A 20,410-nucleotide genomic window follows, 5' to 3' on the forward strand; every position below is an offset into this window, starting at 1 on the left:
GATTTAGCACCTACTAGGAGGACCTCAGTTTTATCACTATTAAGTTTGAGGACATGGTATGAAAACGAGGATTTAGTTTCTAGTAAGCAGTCAGAAAAGGGAGTGGGCGGCAGAGTGGAGGTAGGCTTGGTGGATAGATAAAGCTGGGTGTCATCCACGTAGCAGTGAAACTGAATGCCAGAGAGAGAGAGAGAGAGAGAGAGAGAGAGAGAGAGAGAGAGAGAGAGAGAGAGAGAGAGAGAGAGCACTAGAGTGACTAAGTGTGTATTTCCAGAAATCAGGCATGTTTAACAGGACTCGTGATGTCAGCCACAGCAGTGTTGTGGTGCAGCTCACTGTGTTGATGTTCTCCACATCGAGAAAGACCAGCATGTTGTTCGTTTCCTCTTCCCTGCTCTCCGCTGGTGGGATATTGCTACGGCATGCTGTCGCACACACACTCAGTGACCGACTTGCACAGATGAACACAGTGTGACGCAACACCCTGTGACTAAGAGACAGAGATATGGAGAGAGAGAGAGAGAGGCAGAGAGCGAGAGGGAGATGGAGAGAGAGGCAGAGATGTCAAGACAAGAGAAGGATGAGGAGAAAAGAGGAATGTGCTTCAAATTAGTTAACTTCTTAAAAGTTTGAACGCCAGCACATAATGTTCATTATTATGAAAAATATGAAACAAAAATCACTGAAATTCATTCTAAGCATTTCACTTATCTGCAGTGGCTGGTGTGTGGTTTGTGCCATTTTTTTTTAAATGAGCATGAGTGGGAAGGACTTGTTTTCCCAAAACATGAACAATGTGGTATCAAATTCAACTGGAATATGCTACAGTAAAGCCACTAGAGACCCAAACCCACAATGGCCGTCTAACTATGTAACTTGGGGTCTTATGTACGTAACAGTAGCTATCTAAAAAGTATTAGAAATTACTTTCAATCCAAATTCTAAACACTGTCATTTAGGCGTCTGGATAGTGTAGCGGTCTATTCTGTTGCCTACCAACATGGGGATCGCCGGTTCGAATCCCCATGTTAGCTCCAGCTTAGTCGGCGACCCTACAGACATAATTGGCCGTGTCTGCTGGTGGGAAGCCGGATGTGGGTATGTGTCCTGATCGCTGCACTAGTGCCTCCTCTGGTCGGTCGGGGCGCCTGTTCAGGGGGGAGGGGGAACTTGGGGTAATAGCGTGAAACTCCCATGCACTACGTTCCCCTGGTGAAACTCCTCACTGTGAGGTGAAAAGAAGCGGATGGTGACTCCACATGCGTGGAAGGAGACATGTGGTAGTCTGCAGCCCTCCCCGGATCAGCAGAGGGGGTGGAGCAGAGACCTGGATGGCTTGGAAGAGTGGGGTAATTGGCCGGATACAATTGGGGAGAAAAGAGGGAGGGGGGGGGGAATCCACAAAAAAAAAAAAAAAAACAGTAACTGTCACTATAGATATGGTAAAAGCTACCAACAGCGGGTTGGAGGTTGCCGTGGTTACTGGTTGTGTTCAGACATTTATTATGAAAATTACACAACTAATTCTGCACATGAGTCATAAAGACATCCATGTAGGCTTCTGCTTCGTCCTGTGATTCTGCATCAGACATAGAGGGCTAGACTACACTGATTGTCCTTTGCTCCATGGCAGTGTGTGGGTCCACACTGTTACCACACCGATGATGCGGACCACTACACCTGTGGTGCACCAGGTAGGCGGAGTTAGTACACATTTAAAAAGCGTCTCGGCCGGCACATACGCCAGATGAGCTGCTCAATTCAGGCGGTGGGAACGGTGTGCACACCTACCTCCACCACATGGCCGATACAAGCAGCAGGGGAAATCTTGATGCCAAGCAACAACGCCATCTTACATGGAGGAATGAAGTCGGTGTGTCTTCCTTGTGTGTTGCATCTCTGTGGCATCGTTATCTCATCAGCGATTCATTTATTTTTATTGTATTACTTTATTAATCCCTGTGGGGAAATTGTTCTCTGCATTTAACGCATCCTAGCTGTGAGCCAGGAGCAGAGGGCAGCTGCCGTGCAGCGCCCGGGGACCAACTCCAGTTAATCTTGCCACACCTCACTCAGGCCACAGGAATGACACAATAAACCCTGATCGCTCCGATAGCCGTGCTTTGTTTTTTATTTATTTTTATCTATTTAATTTTCTAAATATTTTTATATAAACAAGATAACACCAAGATGACACCATGGTGGTCTGGCGGCGGCCTCGCCTAGTGTCAGCTGTGCAGTGTTGTTGCCTGCATCTGTGTGTCATCATGCGGAGTGCGAGGAGGTGTGTCAAAGGTGTCTGGCTGGGAGAGCTGGTGCTGGATCAGCTGAGGGAGTCTGGTCTGCTGCGTCCTGTGGGCCCTGACCGGAGCTGCGCCTGAGAGGGAATGCTGAGGGTGGTCTGACAGGACGCGGGGCAGGCTAAACTAACTGCTAGCCCATGCAGACCAGAAGTTCTGACAGTCATCCTGGCTGGCGTTGGTTCTCCTGGACAGTGACATTTTTGAATTGTGCTGCAAATTACTGAATGGACTGTGTTGTTGACTGTGTGTGTGTGGTTTTTTTTTTTTTTTGCTTTGTTCTCTCTGGTTTTGTATGTTTTTGATGGTGTTGTTTTTGGATGTTTTGTCTTTTGTGTTGCACTGCTGTGGGCTGGGAGAAACGAAATGTCGTCTCTTTAGTGTACACAAGTACATGAATGTGATGACAATAAATTGTTCCTGATTTGACTTTGAAACCAAGTTATTCCAGTAGCTGTGTATGTGTATGCTAACTTGTGTTCCAGTAGCTGTGTATGCTAACTTGTGTTCCAGTAGCTGTGTATGTGTATGCTAACATATGCTCCAGTAGCTGTGTATGCTAACTTGTGTTCCAGTAGCTGTGTATGCTAACTTATGTTCCAGTAGCTGTGTATGTGTATGCTAACTTATGTTCCAGTAGCTGTGTATGCTAACTTGTGTTCCAGTAGCTGTGTATGTGTATGCTAACTTATGTTCCAGTAGCTGTGTATGCTAACTTATGTTCCAGTAGCTGTGTATGTGTATGCTAACTTATGTTCCAGTAGCTACGTATGCTGACTTGTGTTCCAGTAGCTGTGTATGCTGACTTGTGTTCCAGTAGCTGTGTATGCTAACTTATGTTCAGTAGCTGTGTATGCTGACTTATGTTCCAGTAGCTGTGTATGCTAACTTATGTTCCAGTAGCTGTGTATGTGTATGCTAACTTATGTTCCAGTAGCTGTGTATGCTGACTTATGTTCCAGTAGCTGTGTATGTGTATGCTGACTTATGTTCCAGTAGCTGTGTATGCTGACTTATGTTCCAGTAGCTGTGTATGCTGACTTCTGTTCCAGTAGCTGTGTATGCTGACTTATGGCCAGGGGCAAAAGTTCCATGTTTTTCCCACAAATCCTAATATACGTTTTTTTTCTCATCGATGAGAAGAAAAGTAGGATGCTAGACATCGAAACTTTCAGGCACTCTTGAGACACCTCCTTCCCTACCTGGTGTAGTTGTTTGGAAGACTGTACCTTTTTTTGCCTCCTTTTTCGGCGCTCTCGTAATAGAAGAGGAAATTGATCTCATGTACTCCTTCCTGGTCTGGTCCTCTCAGCCAGAGCGGCAGCTGTGTGGACTGTCCTGGCTGCAGTGTCCCCCCCTCCACGGGAATGTACACCACACCAGATGTCTGGCAGAACTCTTGTGGGGACACCAGCATGACCGACGCTGCGGAGCTCGGCTGGGTCAGAGGGGAAGTGGCTTGTGTTTTGTAAGCGGAGCAGTTCTCGGCTACAGCCGAGCTGAAGGGTGTGTGGGGAGTGGTCGGCATCCCACCAAAGGTGAAGAAATCTGGGTGTGTGGAAACCACCCGCAGGCCACACAGTGAAACACTGCTGACGTTGCTGAACTCCACGTATGCTTTTCTGATCTCACCGCACAGCAGAGCAGTGGGGAACTGCAGGAAGAAGACCTGGCAGACAACAGAACAACCAGACAAGACAACATGACAACCAGACAAGACAATATGACAACCAGACAAGACAATATGACGACCAGACAAGACAATATGACGACCAGACAAGACAACATGACGACCAGACAAGACAATATGACAACCAGACAAGACAATATGACAACCAGACAAGACAACATGACAACCAGACAAGACAATATGACAACCAGACAAGACAACATGACGACCAGACAAGACAACATGACAACCAGACAAGACAACATGACGACCAGACAAGACAATGTGACCACCAGACAAGACCACATGACGACCAGACAAGACAACATGACAACCAGACAAGACAACATGACGACCAGACAAGACAATATGACAACCAGACAAGACAATATGACGACCAGACAAGACAATATGACAACCAAACAAGACAACATGACGACCAGACAAGACAATATGACGACCAGACAAGACCACATGACGACCAGACAAGACAACATGACAACCAGACAAGACAATATGACAACCAGACAAGACCACATGACGACCAGACAAGACAACATGTCAACCAGACAAGACAATATGACAACCAGACAAGACAACATGACAACCAGACAAGACAATATGACAACCAGACAAGACAACATGACGACCAGACAAGACAACATGACAACCAGACAAGACAACATGACAACCAGACAAGACAACATGACAACCAGACAAGACAACATGACGACCAGACAAGACAATATGACGACCAGACAAGACAATATGACGACCAGACAAGACAATATGACAACCAGACAAGACCACATGACGACCAGACAAGACCACATGACGACCAGACAAGACAACATGACAACCAGACAAGACAACATGACGACCAGACAAGACAACATGTCAACCAGACAAGACAATATGACAACCAGTCAAGACAATATGACAACCAGACAAGACAATATGACAACCAGACAAGACAATATGACGACCAGGCAAGACGTGGACAAGAATAAATCACTGGCATGATGACGGCAGACTCTTGCATTGTATTTTGTATTGTGAGTACTGAATAATATGATGCAACTTATGACCAATCGAGAGGATTTTAGGTGAGAAGTTGGACAAACTCAGATTCACTGGCTGGACGAGGGGGCCATTTTCCCTTTATGTATCAAAACTTAATTTATTTTACGGTTTTGATGTCCTAGGATGAATAATCAAGGACCCATGATACACCTACCACTTTGCATGCCCCAGGGGCCATATCTCCAAGAAGAACTTTGAAGTAATTACTTGACGTAAAGGTTAAACCAGTTAAAATGAGATTTGTGTGTGTGTGTGTGTTGTAAAAAATCCCCCCATGGGTGAGAGAGGGCTTTTTTTTTCTTACACATATGACCAAAACTATATTTAACTTCTCACTGTCCCAATCCATAGTCCCGGTATGCTTTAAGACCACCTCTATCATTCCTGTCCCCAAGAAATCAACACCCACATGTCTGAATGACTACCAACCCCATAGCACTCACCCCCACTGCCAAGAAGTGCTTTGAGAGACTGGTTCTGGCTCACATCAAAAACATTACCCCCCCACACACACACACACACACACACACATATTCGACCCACATCAGTTCACCTACCATCCCAAAAGGTCTACAGAGGACGCCATTGCCACTGCCTTGCACTTTGCTCTGACCCACCTTGAACTTAACAACACATACACCCGGATGCTGTTTATAGATTACAGCTCTGCCTTCAACACTATCATCCCCGCCAAACTAACCACCAAACTCCTCTCCCTTGGCCTCAACCCCTCCCTCTGTAACAGGACCCTGGACTTCCTGACCAACAGACTTCAGTCTTTCAGGTTAGGCGACCACACCTTCTCCACCCTGACCCTCAGCAGAGGTGCCCCTCTGTGTTCGGAGCCCCCTCCCTTTCTCCTTCTTTACCCACGACTGCCTGCCAACTCACCCTTCAAATGTTATAGTTAAGTTTGCAGATGACACCACAGTCATTGGCCGTATCACCAACAATGACAAGACGGCCTACAGGGACGAGATTCAGCACCTGACATCATGGTGTACTACCAACAATCTGGTCCTCAATGTACAGAAGACGAAGGAGCTGATTGTGCACTTCATGAGGTCTAGTAGCTGCAGCCACTCCCCCATACGCATCAATGGGGTGGAAGTGGAGAGTGTTTCCAGCTTTAAATTCCTTGGAGTCCACATCAGTGAGGACCTCTCCTGGACATCATACACCCAGGCCCTTGTTAAAAAGGCCCAACAATGCAGGCATTGTTGGGCCTGAGGAGGATGAGAAGCACCCCTCTATCACCCAAAATTCTCACCAACTTCTACCACTGCACCATAGAGAGCATCCTGACCAGCTGCATCTCAGTGTGGTACACCAACTGCACCTCAGTAGACCAGAAAGCTCTGCAGCGGGTTGTCAAGGCGGCCCAGCATATCACCGGTACCAAGCTCCCAGCCATAAAAGACATTTATCACAAACGCTGCCTTCGAAGGGGTCTGAGCATCAGCAGAGATCCCACTCACCCCAAGCATGGACTGTTCTCCTCCTGCGCTCTGGGAGGCGCTACAGAGGCCTCAGAGCCCACACTACCAGGCTCAAAAACAGCTTCTTTCCCCAAGCTGTTACCCACCTGGACCTGGCTACCCACTGAATGTATGTGGATATTTTTAAATACTTTGTACTCTTGCTCTTTTTTTTAACTTATTTTTAGCTTCTGGTCTTCATCTCTGTATATCTTATACTGTGTTTGTCTGTATCTGTCTTGCACTGTTTGATGAAGCTGCAGGCAGCCCTCATTTCATTTTTAACATGTGCCTTCACATTGTTTTAAATGACAATAAATTGAATTGAACTGAAAAGTATGTGGACACCTGAAAATCACACCTGCTTGTTGAACATCTCATTCCACAACCATGGGCATTAATATGGACTTGGTCCCCTCTTTGCTGCTATGATAGCCTCCACTCCTTTGGGAAGGCCTTCCACTTGATTTTGGAACATGGCTGTAGGGATTCACGCCCATTCAGCTACCAGAGGATTAGTGAGGTTGGACACTGATGGAGTATACTATATACTAAGACAAACGTCGCTAATTGACGCTAGATGTGAACTGTATGTAACTCTTCCAACGTACATACAAATTTGAAATAAGAACAGACTCAAAGGAACTCGTTCGTAACCTGGGGACTACCTGTACTAATGATCCCAAGAACTATGCCGTCCGGAGCTTGGCTCCTAGTAGGGTCACCCAAGGCGGATAGGTCTAGGGGGGAGGTTCTAGAATAAGTGAAATTCAACAAAGACCTCAGTGGTGGAAATGACGGAAGACAGTGCCAGTGAAGGCGGATGAAGGCTGCAATCATCTTGTTCTCAATGCCATTGGACTCTGGCCACCCCCTGCCAAGGACCGTGTGGTGGCTACAGGTACATCAGCCTCTCCACATAAAAAGCTGTCACACACAGGTCCCCTCCCATTATGCAGTTCCAGCATTGGCCTCTATGCCCATGTGAGGACCCAGAAGGAGGACAGCCATACTCGACCCCGAGTGACCGCCGATGATGGTGTGGATGTGCATAACTGTAAGGTGCATTTTACCCCAGAAGAAGAAGAAAAAAACAACTGAGATTTTCTTCCTCAATTTGGCTGTGTGACCTGGCGTCATTTTTCGTTGAAGCAACCAACCCAGGGAAATAACCGTGTAGGAGCAACATGTTATATTTTGAGCTGGAAATCATCTTTTTTATCATTTAGTTTTGTTTGTTTTGACCTGTGTCCCTTAATCTCTATTTTAGTGTCCCCTACAGACCCATATGAAGAAGTTACAGGAAGAGGCTCTGTCAGCACTCAGGTATTGGATAACTGGGAGCAAAAAGCTGTTTATAGTTAGGCCAGAGAGGCTGCAGCCAGACCTACAGCTAATGTCTGTTTGTTTAACACCAATCCTTTTATTTTTCCTTCTTTTGAAACAACTTTGTAAACCAAACCTGGAATAAACCTGGACTTTTATTTTTAAACCAGAACCTTCACCTGGAAATTCCCTCTTTTCCACCAACACCATGGCAAGTGTCTCAGTCTCAAAAGCAAAGTCAGCACAAACTTTTACCAATCCGCACTCCAAGAGACAGCACACAGGACAGGAAACTGTCACTACAACCTGTTTCCAGCTCAAAAAGGTTCACTAGCTCTTTAATATTGCTGTATGATAAACCAATCATAATGTTTTAGTATTCTCATCTTTGGACAATTAGCATATTGTGCTTGGACCCATTCCATTGTCACATGCAACAAAATTGAGGTTCCTGCCCAAAGGTGGTGGTACAGCATCGGGTGCTGTACCACAACTAGGGTATTACAAGTATCTAGCAGTACACCAGATACGAGATGACTAGGGTATTACAAGTATCTAGCAGTACACCAGATATGAGACGACTAGGGTATTACAAGTATCTAGCAGTACACCAGATACGAGAAGACTAGGGTATTACAAGTATCTAGCAGTACACCAGATACAAGATGACTAGGGTATTACAAGTATCTAGCAGTACACCAGATACGAGTGTCAGCACATATTATTTTATGCAGGGGTAGTCTACACTGGTTGGTACTGAAATAGAATGAGCAGAAATAAAATTCGTAAGAAGAAAGTTCAAAAAACAATATTTATGAATTTTGAGATAATAAATAATAATGTTCCTGCTTCTGGACCTCTGTCCTGCGTCTCTCCCTGATGTAAGTTAGGCTAGTAGAAGTCAGTTTTAATGTTTTCCAGTAGTTACTGTCCAAAATAAATAAATACATAAATAAATAAATAAAACGAAAAATCATGATTTTGCTGAAGGTTAAATTCTTTCAGTTATAATTTTCCGCCTATATTCCTGCCCACTGGGAGCTTTTTGGGTGGCTGTCTACTCAAGAGATATTATCCCCAAATTCAAACATGTGATAGGGTTGAAATTCCACACCAAGAATGTGACTGGATGTGAAACTTGCTACACATCTTCAGTGTGTTCTACAAATGTGCTAGTGTGATCAGTGCTCAGAATTCCCTTTCTACAAATTTGTATAATTTCTGACAATTTTCTCCCTAAAATACTTTGTTTTTTGACTAATATACACAAAACTTACAGAAGAATGTAAATATACCTACTAATAATATCATAGTGAAGCTCAACTAAATCGGATTAAAAAAAAAAAAATCGCAGAAGTTGAGAATATTGATTTATCCAACATCTAGCCTTGTCTGCAAGTGCTTTTGCTCTGAGTCTGTTTCTTGAAATCTTTCTGTCAAAATCCATCAACATAAATATGATACTTAAAGGCTAATTCCACTTTTTTTTTCCAACCCGTGTCTTGTTTTTGTATCTGTCATCATCCTATGGATTGTCATAGTATCTTACAGACTTGCCTCATTGTGAAGGTTGTGAAGAGGAGCCCGGACAGGCAGTCTGCTTTACAATGGCATCAGTAGGGCGTCCCAACATGCAGATTCAAGTTACCTCAAACAATGCTAATTTATCAAAACCCTTTTTTTTGCAAGGGGAAAAATGAAGGTGAAGTTTCCATACAACTACTTACATACTGTATGTAGGCTGACCTACAATGTTCTTCCATCAGTCCTTTTGGAACAATATTGTTACCGTCCACATTTATGAAGTTTATTACCTCAGATGCATTTCTGTGGTCGATCTGAATGTAAATTAATTCATGTTTGGAGTGAGGAGTACCTCCATCAAGGGCATAGCTGGTGTTATGATGGGATTCAGACGCCTGTCAAGGCCATGGCGAACCAACGTCTTATCTTCTTTGGTGTGATTAAGCCGTGGACCCCGGATCTCCAGGTTCTGTTTGCCACTAACCATTAATGATTCCACTGTCTGATGCCCTAAAATTGAGAAAACAAAACAAAAAAGGGACATGTTAGTTATGCTCAAAAACAAAAGGCTTGCTGAAGATAAAGAAGACTTGTGAGCTGGTTGTCTGTCTAGTGTGTTTGTATCTTGTAATTTTGATTCTGTTTCTATAATCGTATTAAATGGGCAAAATTATCAGTAATTACTTATCTTCCAATGTAAACTGTAATAATAATATTTACTAGAGTAGAGAGATTAGAAAAATGTGTCGATCTATCTGGCCTGGTTCTGAACCAGTTCAGAACCTACCTACAGGGCAGGCAGTTCTTTTGTGTCCATTGGAGACTTTTGCAAAGTGGTTATTATGTATGGGGGTACCCCAAGGTTTGATTCTTGGATCATTACCATTTAATCTCTATATGCTCCCACATGTTATACAGAAACACAAAGTAAATTACCATGTTTATGCAGATGATTCACTACTATACATATCCCTGTCTCCTGATGACCTTGCTCCCCCACATGCCCTAACCCAGTGTACCGATGATACTAATCTACGGCTGTTACAAACGAACCAAGACAAAACAGAAATACTCATTTTTGGTGCAAAGACTCAGACAGAGAATTGCAGCTCATCTTGGTTCGTTTTCTGTCTCTGGAGGGCAAAAGTGAAGCTAGGAATCTTGGTGTAATCTCAGATGGCGATCTAAATTTTAAGAGTCATATCAATCATCTCACAAGATCAGCCTTCTACCATCTTAAAAACATTTCAAAACTAAGGGGCTTTCTACCAATATCAGACTGTGACAAATTAACCCATGCATTTATAACAAGTAGACTAGACTACTGCAATGGACTATTCACCGGCCTCCCAAAATAAGGTGTGTGGCAACTACAGTTAATTCAAAATGTGGCTACACGTGTTCTCACCATAACTAAAAGGTATGAACACATTATACCTGTTCTTACATCTCTACATTGGCTCCCCTTCAACACTAGAACCAATTATAAAGTTCTGCATTATACCAAACTCAAATGGCCTTGCACCTCAGCATATGAAAGACATGCTAATTAGATACAAACCAGCGAGAAACATCCCTCATACCATCTCCAAAACAGGGGAAGCTGCGTCCCGAGTTCGATGGAACGCCCTGCCTGAGGACCTGAGAGAGGCCCCCACACTGGACACCTTTAAAAGCAGGTTAAAAAACGTACTTTTTAAAATAGCTAATGGCTAAGTCCTTGGTGTGTGTGTGTTGTATATTTTAATATTTGTATTTTCTTCACGGAGTCCTGTATAATTCTACTAACACCATTTGATGTGCATATTTATTGTCTGCGTTTGCAATTTTATGATTGTGTTGTGATTGTATTGTCACTTTATGTAAAGCACATTGTGTTGCCCTGTGTATGAAATGTGCTGTATAAAGTTCGACATGACTTGACGAATGAATGAATGAATTTTTCAATTTTGTGTCACTAAATGACCCGTCCTTATTGGAGAACCACCAAGGCAGTCATTTTGACCGTTTTGGATTTTCAAAGTTTAATAACTTTGTGTGTGTGTGTGTGGGGGGGGGGGGGTACAGACCTGCCGCTCCCTGAATGCTCCTAAAATTACATATACTATTTGCATTAAAATTAGTTTTAGATCATTTGCACAAAAAAGTTATAAGATCTACCTATAACGACCACCCACAGTGTTTAAACTCTATATTGTGTCAAGATAAATACCCAGTTGAGATATTAATGCATTACATATGTCATTATGTCTGTTATGAAACCAACTGACACCACAATTAACATTTTAACAACTTTAATACTATTTTTCAAACAATTTAAAATGGCCGCTATCCAACGCCTGTAAAAACTGCAGCGCCTCAGTGGTAGTCATGGTGCGTCTGTAATGGCGTCAGTAACCAGACATGTTGGACATAATCAAACATCCAGTTTAGACTATTTCTCTGCACTGGAGGACCAAGAAAATGATGCAACCAACACACGTCATAAATACTGACATGACGCACACCATCACGCGCAAATTACGAGACAGTCATATTGACTGCCCATAGTGATTTTAGGTAGATCTTATCATAACTTTTTTTTTCTTTTTTTTGTGTGCAATTGATCTAAAACTAATTTTAATGCAAATATATGTAATTTTAGGAGAACTCAGGGAGTGGCAGCTCTGTATCTTTTTTTCCCCCACAAAGTTATTAAACTTTGAAAATCCAAAATGATCATAATGACCGTCTTGGTCGTTCTTGTGTCTTAAGAAAATCGATTTTGTCTTTGTGTTTAGTGACCGAACATTTACTGACAGACATTTGTGCATCTACCAATACTGAATAATTACAATCATCTTAATATTTTTAATACAAACCTAAGCAACTCCTTTGAGAAATCAAAATTCATTGAAACAATATCAGTGTGGGTTGACGTGTATTGAGTGAGTAGAATAATTTAGCCAATTATCCGCCAGCAACAATGCTGTCTTGTTTTATGCATGTGTGTATGTTACCCTCCGTGCCAGATGCCACCTCTGTCAAGGGGAAGGCGGCCAGACTGTAAGCCACACCCAGGATGTTGAGCTGGCCGGTCAAACGAGGCAGCAGCTTCAGGCGAGCCTGTGACAGAGATCAGAAGGGTGAGGGTTCAAACTAAATTTGTATAGCACCTTTTCACTACCATAGTTCCAAAGTACTTTAAATTGCAAGTCTAAAATACTACAATACTAAAAATCGTTAAACACAAGAAACATGAAACAAACTCTAAAACCCGTTCAGTCAGAGATGTAAATCTGAGGTAGAGATTAAAAAAAAAAAAGATAAGAAGAAAAATAAGTAATGTACATAGATATGTAGCAGCATCAGATGCAGTGGTGTGCGCGGGATCACAGACAGGTCTAGGGATGCCCCCTGAAATTCTAAACAGGAACTGTTTCTAAATTAGTAAAACTTAAACTCTGAGTATTGTTTTTTTTTTTCCCCTTCCCAATTGTACTTGGCCAGTTACCCCACTCTTCTGAGCTGTCGCAGTCGGTCGCTGCTCCACCCCCTCTGCTGATCCGGGGAGGGCTGCAGACTACCACATGCCTCCTTTGATATACATATGTGGAGTCACCAGCCGCTTCTTTTCACCTCACAGTGAGGAGTTTCACCAAGGGGACGTAGTGCGTGGGAGTTTCATGCTATTCCCCCCAGTTCTCCCTCCCTCCTGAACAGGCGCCCCGACCGAACAGAGGAGGCACTAGTACAGCGACCAGGACACATACCCACATCTGGCTTCCCACCAGCAGACACGGCCAATTATGTCTGTAGGGTCGCCGACCAAGCTGGAGGTAACATTCGGATTCGAACTGGTGATCCCTGTGGTGGTAGGTGATGGAATAGACCGCTATGCAACCTAGACACCAACTCTGTGTACTGTTAAGGTCCGGTGTCATTGGGTCTGCTATCAGCAGTGGAAAAATTGGGGAGTGAGATTACCATCCTGCAGTGTTTCACCTACATACCCATACATCCTACCATGAAGTCTGCCACAGTAACAACATGAGCCGCCAGAGCAGGACTGGACCGCCCATGGCAGAATTATTTAAAAAGACAATTCTTCACTTTTTTCTAGTGGTTCTTGATACGCCCCAGAACACTGATATACAAGCAAAAGGTTGGGAAAGAAAGGGAATGTTTAGTTCCTCTCCACAGTAAAGTTACACAAACTGATTTCATGTTGGAACAACAAACACAATTAGCACAAGAAGAGACCGCTGGACTGGAAGCTCAATTTACACACTAGCGCAGACAACATTGGCAAGGAAAAGACAGGATAAATTGCCACCAATTAACTGTGTTTGAAATAAGCTAAAAGTTTGTTACAAAGATCAGGTCACCAATTCATGGTGATCGATGATGACTGAAAAACAAAAGGTAAAAAAAAAAAATCAGACAAATATACCGCCTAAGATAGCCTCCGTGGTGTATATACAGTCAAGTTATGAGAGCAGATCTAATGTTTTTCAGATGTATTTAAGTATTTCCCTGGGAAGAGAAAGCAGAGGTGGTGAGATGCAGAGGACTAGTTAATAGACTACTAGTAGGCTACTATATGATCTAAGATGGTGCCGCGTATGGCTGCCTCGGTGAGTTAGTGCACACCGTTTTGTGTTTTTTTTTTTAATGTTGTTTCTGGTGACCATACACAAGACAGTTTTCATGGGAGAAGAAATCCTCAACAGGGAATCTACTCTTCTGGATTTATTCCCAGCTTTTCTTGCTCCTGCTGTAGAATTATTGGACATTGTGGTGAAAGGAACTGTGGCTCTTGGACGAGCAGTGAGCTGCAGGAAAGGAAAGTACGCCCAGAGGGCTAGTGCGTTGTCGGAAGAGAGGTTTACATGCAGCACTGCCGGCGATACTTCTCTCCAATGTGCAATAAATTGTATGAACTGCTGCTGATGGTGGAGAAAAACAAGAGACTTCTCTGTCCTCAGCTTTGTGCTTCACCAAGTCCTGGCTAAGTGGAATTATACCAGACTCTGCGCTGCAGCTGCCCATCTTCCAACTTTTCCAAGCCAGCCACGACACAGAACTGACAGGCAAGGCTAAGGGTAGAGGGATCTGTTTTTATACTTATGATGGCTGGTGCAGGGATGTAGCAAAAACAACCCGGACTCCCTTTTTACTGTCCTCGGTGACTTTAAATAGGTGAACTTAAGTCACAAACTCCCAAAATACAGGCAGTTTATCAACTATCTGACCAAAGAGGTCAACACTCTGGACCATTGATACACCACCACCCAAAACGCATATAATGCAGTTCCTCGTGCTGCGCTGGGAAACTCTGACCGCGTCTTGGTTCACCTGATCCCCACATACAGGCCAAAAATCTGATTGGGAGATGTTTAAGATCGCCACTGACAGTCTGGATGAGTACACAGATGCAGTGACGTTATCAGCTTATCAACTTGAAACTTTTCACCCGTTCGCTGGTAGGTGCAGGTGAAAGTTTGTTGACAATTCTGTGCATGTTGTGGACATTTATCCATGGTAATTCTTGCAGGCAAATATGCCACTGTTAATAGCACATACCACATGACCGCTGCAGTAGAAACCGGAAGTCTGTGGACTAGTTATGCACAGAGTCAATTTGAACAAGGTTCCCAGTGCCTGCAGATGAAAAGCAACTCCATAGCATTATGCTGCCACCGCCATGTGGCCTGTAGTGAGGGTGTTTATTAGGGCATGAGCAGTGTTGAGTTTTGGCCAAAAAGCTCAACTTTCATCTCGTCTGACCACAAAACCTTTACCCACATCCTAACCGGGTCTCTCTCATGCTTGGTAGCAAACTCCAAGCGTGCTTTTATATGCATAGTTTTGAGCATCAGCTTCTTGACCAGATTTATGGCGCGGCCGTGATATGGTTGGCTCGTGCACATTTACTCCAGTTTCAGCCACTGACCTCTGCAGCTCCCTCAGAGTGACTGCAGGATCATCTGTGGCTTTCCTCACCAGCCCACGTCTTGCTCGGACACTTAGCTTTGAGGGACGGCCTGTCCTACAAAGTGTCTGGGTGGTGTGATACAGCTTCCACTTTCTGACAATGGATCCAACAGTGTTCGGAGGGACAGCCAAACACTTCGATATTGTTTTGTGTCCCTTTCCTGCCTTCTGCATTTTAATCACTTTGTCTCTTACTTCAGTATTATGCTGCTTTGTCTTCATTTTCTGATGGAGTTCACGCCCGGCTAATGAACTTTACACAGAGTGCTTTCATACCCATAATCCAGACCGTTATTTTAATATCTTACAGGTGCACACTAATTATGTCTATTGTGTTTACCTGAGTTTGTTTTAGGAATAATTTGTCATTTGTGTAAACTTGGAGCTTTCAGAGCACAAGGGGTTGAAAACTTATGCAGGCAATATATTTTAGTTTAAATTTATTAATAAAAAGTCAGTGAAACATAACTTAATTTGGCTTTGGGAACATGTTGTTAGAGCTTATGGGTTCACAACAATAATACTGTTCAGGAACAGATGTGTGAGTATCTTTTGTAATTCAGCGGATGATCTACTGTGGCGACCCCTAACGGGAGCAGCTGAAAGTAGTAGTAGTAGTAGACTGTCAAGGGGGGTGAATACTTTTGCGAGGCGCTGTATATTTAATAAATCCATATCCTGTTTCAATGTTATATTCTTATCTCACTCTGATGTGTACATTGTGTAACTAATGCTTTTTTTCTTGTCTCTTCACCTGTGTATGTGTATGGTGTGATGTGAGTCTCCCTGTGTGCATATGTAGTCTGTCTTCCTGTCAGGTCTACATGGTGACGGTGGTCACGTAGCTCAGGTCCTGGGCTGTTCTGCTGGCATCTGGACACTGTTTGGCATCCTCCTCGTCACATTCTTCATATATGTTATAATTCCATTATAATTGTGTTATCCTCTTTCAGTGCTGTATTGTGTAAATTGTGTAAACACAACATCATTGTACATTGTGCGTCTTGGGAGAGAGCTCCTCCTCTGTTGCTCTCCCTGAGGTTTCTTCCTGTTTTTTCTGCCTGTTAAAGGTTTTTAGAGTTGTCCCCTATCTGATGTGAGGGTCTAAGGACAGGATGTTGTGTTGCTGTCAAGCCCCCTGAGGAACATTTGTAATTTGACTTGACTTGAGACTGGATATATCTTTTCTCAATTTTTTTTTTTAATTTGAAAAGGCTTCCATTTTGCCACCCTACCCCACAGCCTAGACCGATGAAGACTACAGGAGATTGTTGCCACATGTAGGGAGCGACCAGGACTGGCCAGAAGTTCCTGCAGCTCCTTGAATGTTGCCGTAGGCCTCTTGGCAGCCTCCCTGGCCAGTTTTCTCCTCTTCTTCTCATCAGTTTTGGAGGGACGTCCTGTTCTTGGTAAAGTCACGGCTGTGCCATATGTTCTCCACTTGTTGATGATGGTCTTCATGTTGTTCCATGGTATATCTGATGCCTTGTAAAGTCTTTTGTACCCCTCTCCTGATCAACACCTTTCAACAATGAGATCCCCGTCATGCTTTGTGAGATCTTTGTGGACCACAGCTTTTGCAGTTGAATACAAACGAGAAGATGTCAGGAAAATCCTATAGGAACAGCTGAACTTTACTTGGGGTTAATCAGTCACTTTAATTGATGGCATTTATATATTAACTACTATTTAACATAAGTTTGACAGTGACTGCTTAATTCTGAACACAACCACATCCCCAGTTATAAAAGGGTGCGCACACTTATGCAACCAGGTTATTCTAAGTTTTGTATTTTTCTTTTTCCTGAAATTGTTTGAATGTGGGTGGCACGGTGGCGCAGTGGTTAGAGCGGTCGCCTGACAGCAAAAAGGTCCTGGGTTCGAGCCCCACGGTAGTCCAAACCTGGCAGTCATCCCGGGTCATCCTGTGTGGAGTTTGCATGTTCTCCCCGTGTCTGTATGGGTTTCCTCCAGGGGCTCCGGTTTCCTCCCACAGTACAAAGACATGTAGGTCAGGTGACTCGGCCATACTACATTGTCCCTAGGTGTGAATGTGTGTGTGTGCATGTGTGTGTGTCAGTGTTGTAGTACTCGAGTCCAGGACTCAGACTTGAGTCCGACTCAGGACTCGTGACTCGACTTGGACTCGAGCACTGGGGACTCGGGACTCGACCTCGAGATTTAGTGACTCGACTACAACACTGGTGTGTGTGCACATGCTTGCGAGTGCATTTGTTTGGCTATTGTGTCACAAAGTAAATAAACTCTCTTTGAAGTGGTGACAGCTGTTTCGATTTGTTTCATGTCGACCTTTTTGATTTGTGTCAGCTTTTTTACGGTGCCAGAGTGGAGCACTGGAGCCCATCTTGGAACTCGACTTAGACCCGGACTCAGGTAATGGGGACTTGACTTGGACTCGACTCTGACTCTTCTTTGGGGACTCGGACTTGGACTCGAACCTCGAATCGCCTCAAGGTTTAGTGACTCGACTACAACACTGGTGTGTGTGTGTGTGTGTGTGTGTCGGCCCTGTGATGGCCTGGTGGCCTCTCCAGGGTGTCTCCCCGCCTGCCGCCCAATGACTGCTGGGATAAGCTCCAGCATCCCTGTGACCCTGAGAGCAAGCAGGATAAGTGGTTCGGATAATGGATGGATGGATGTTCTTCACTTCATTTTTATGGGTTGCAATTTCAAAAAAAAAAAAAAAAGTGGAAGAAGTTGCAACGTGATTTATCTGGGTTTCATTTGTTTCCATCACAAAAACCTGCCATTTTAACAGGGGGGGGGGGTGTCTGCTTATCCTCTACAGGGGCAAAGTAAGGAAGACCACAGCTTACAGCTTTAGTCTCCTCTGTGCTCATGAAGAACTCTGGGATCACTTCAGTGCTGATGACATCATCCTTCTTTGTCACCTACAAGAAAAAAGAGAAAGTCTTGAGCCTCCTACAGACTGTGTGATTTCAGCAGTCCTATAAGTTTAATGCATGCCACCCTGTGTGATGTGATCTGATAAACCTGGGTACGACATCAGGTGTGCTGTGCGTAGACTGTATGATGACAACACTACTGAATCACAGGCTACGACGCAAGTCCATAAAAATGTTCAGCATGCGTGCCGCATCAGCGCACATCATCTCTCTACGTCGCTGGCAGAGCAACATGACGCCGAGCAGGAATCCAGTCCTTTCAGTAGTCGCTGCAGCTGGTTTTGTTGCTGGTTTTGTTGAATCCATCGTATTTGGGTCAGAGATGCTGACAGTGTGTTTGTTTGTGTTTAGCGCCAGCACAGATTGTGCGTGGCGCTGATCGGTGTGTCATGTCATGCTGCATGTCTATTGGTTGTCAGCAGACGCAGGTCATACAGCAGTCACACTGTGAGACGGTCATCCTACATTTCTGACCCTGTCAGACTTTGGTCACAGGTTGTCTTCAGTCACAAGACCGTGATAACGGCATCTCTGAACCTGTCTCACCGTGAACCTGTCTCACAGTGAACCTGTCTCACCGTGAACCTGTCTCACCGTGAAACTGTCTAACAGTGAAACTGTCTAACAGTGAAGCTGTCTCATAGTGAACCTGTCTAACAGTGCCACGTGGGACCGCCCTGTTGGAGCCACGACCACAGATATCGCCACGTTTGGTCATCTTTCATCTGAGACGGCCCATCACAGTGTGTAGGAGGCTCCAGAGTGGTATCGGGCAGATCTACTAGTGTTGTCTTTATTCATTCATTTTTGTGAAACCTTTATGTCACAGACAACACTGCTGAGTCAAGTTGAAATACACAAAATCAGAATGAAAACTGAGGGAAACAAATTAATTTTACATGAAATATAATAAAGTAAAAGATTCACAATTTATCTAGAAACACAATTAAATGGAAGTGAAAAGGGAGCTAGAGAAACTTAATAGTGGGACAAAGGCATAAATAATAATGAAAGAATAAGGGAAACACAGTACATCCAGTCTAAGTAAGAGAGACAAAAAGTACACGTGTAAGACTGTATTCCCCAGCACAGGTTTAAAAATACAACTTACACCTGAAGTCAACATATCCCTCTCATTGGTAATAACTTCTGCTTCAGGCTCCGCTGTGGGGTTGTCCAGCAGCTGGGAGGGGTGCTTTGGGGTAAATCTCCAGAGTAGGTAGAGGTCAGAAAGAACCAGAGGAACTTTCAGAGGGTTTCGGAAAACCACTTCCACTATGATTGGCTCTGGCACAACAAGAACACACGGAGGACCTACATAAATAACGGGCTTGGGAAGTTTAAATACACATACAATAAAAACTACGTGGTTGAGAATTCATTTCACTAATAACATCATCAACCTCTTCCAGACAATACTGGATGCAATACCAGATGACTAGGTTGGTAGCATGCAAGTGGTGTGAAACTGGATTCAGAATGAAGGACCAGTGGCCCGATTTAGCATCCAACCTTTCCCCCGGATAATTTTCACTCTTTTCTTTCAGGTTCCTTCATGATTTCTCCTTTGTCAGTATTTTCTGCACATTTATGTGTTGATGACCACTACAACTGAATCAAGGTGCTGCATGGAGGCAAATCTGGATTACACAATAGCATCAAGCAAGTCTTCCCAGATGCTCTGAGCTTCTATCAGTTTTATTATGTCAAATATTGTACGTGAATTCAACTGCCTCTACTTGAGTTTTCTTTCGGGTCGGTGACGCTCCAACCGACCCGTTTTTCTATCTACACTTCCATCAACCCGTCCATCCATGTCTCTGATGAAAGAAGTTCTTACCTTCCACCACGGCCAAGGGGGAGGAGAGGTTGTCAGTCTGGCTGTTCAGGCAGCACTGGGTGGGCTGGAACGTCACTGGGACAACGCCCCCGTTGGCCGCAGCGACGACTTGCTCTTCCAGGTGGCACCACAAGGCAGCTAGTTCTGGGTCATACTCCTGGTCCAGTGACACATGAGTGGCTGCCTGCTTTTCACCTGCTCAAAAATCAACCAATCACAATAGAGAGTTTCCAAGTCATTTACGCAACGTGACAAAAACACAGTAGCATTTCCAGCAACACTGAATG

General features: G+C 44.0%; 1 protein-coding gene across 2 annotated transcripts in view; it reads right to left on the bottom strand.

The window, feature by feature from the left end:
• The window catches only part of trappc8 (trafficking protein particle complex subunit 8), a 104,429-nt gene that overhangs the window by 18,822 nt on the left and 65,197 nt on the right, over window positions 1-20,410 (bottom strand). For both annotated transcript variants that reach the window (XM_056276306.1, XM_056276305.1), the window contains exons 15-21: window positions 20,124-20,318; window positions 19,395-19,570; window positions 18,194-18,268; window positions 12,380-12,485; window positions 9,733-9,890; window positions 3,530-3,969; window positions 337-490 (exon numbers count right to left, since the gene is read on the bottom strand). In XM_056276306.1, the coding sequence (XP_056132281.1) occupies window positions 337-490; window positions 3,530-3,969; window positions 9,733-9,890; window positions 12,380-12,485; window positions 18,194-18,268; window positions 19,395-19,570; window positions 20,124-20,318 (1,304 nt within the window). The remainder of the gene's footprint in view (window positions 1-336; window positions 491-3,529; window positions 3,970-9,732; window positions 9,891-12,379; window positions 12,486-18,193; window positions 18,269-19,394; window positions 19,571-20,123; window positions 20,319-20,410) is intronic.

The sequence above is a fragment of the Lampris incognitus genome, chromosome 3 (assembly GCF_029633865.1).
Source record: "Lampris incognitus isolate fLamInc1 chromosome 3, fLamInc1.hap2, whole genome shotgun sequence".
In the NCBI taxonomy this organism is placed as follows: Eukaryota; Metazoa; Chordata; class Actinopteri; order Lampriformes; family Lampridae; genus Lampris; species Lampris incognitus.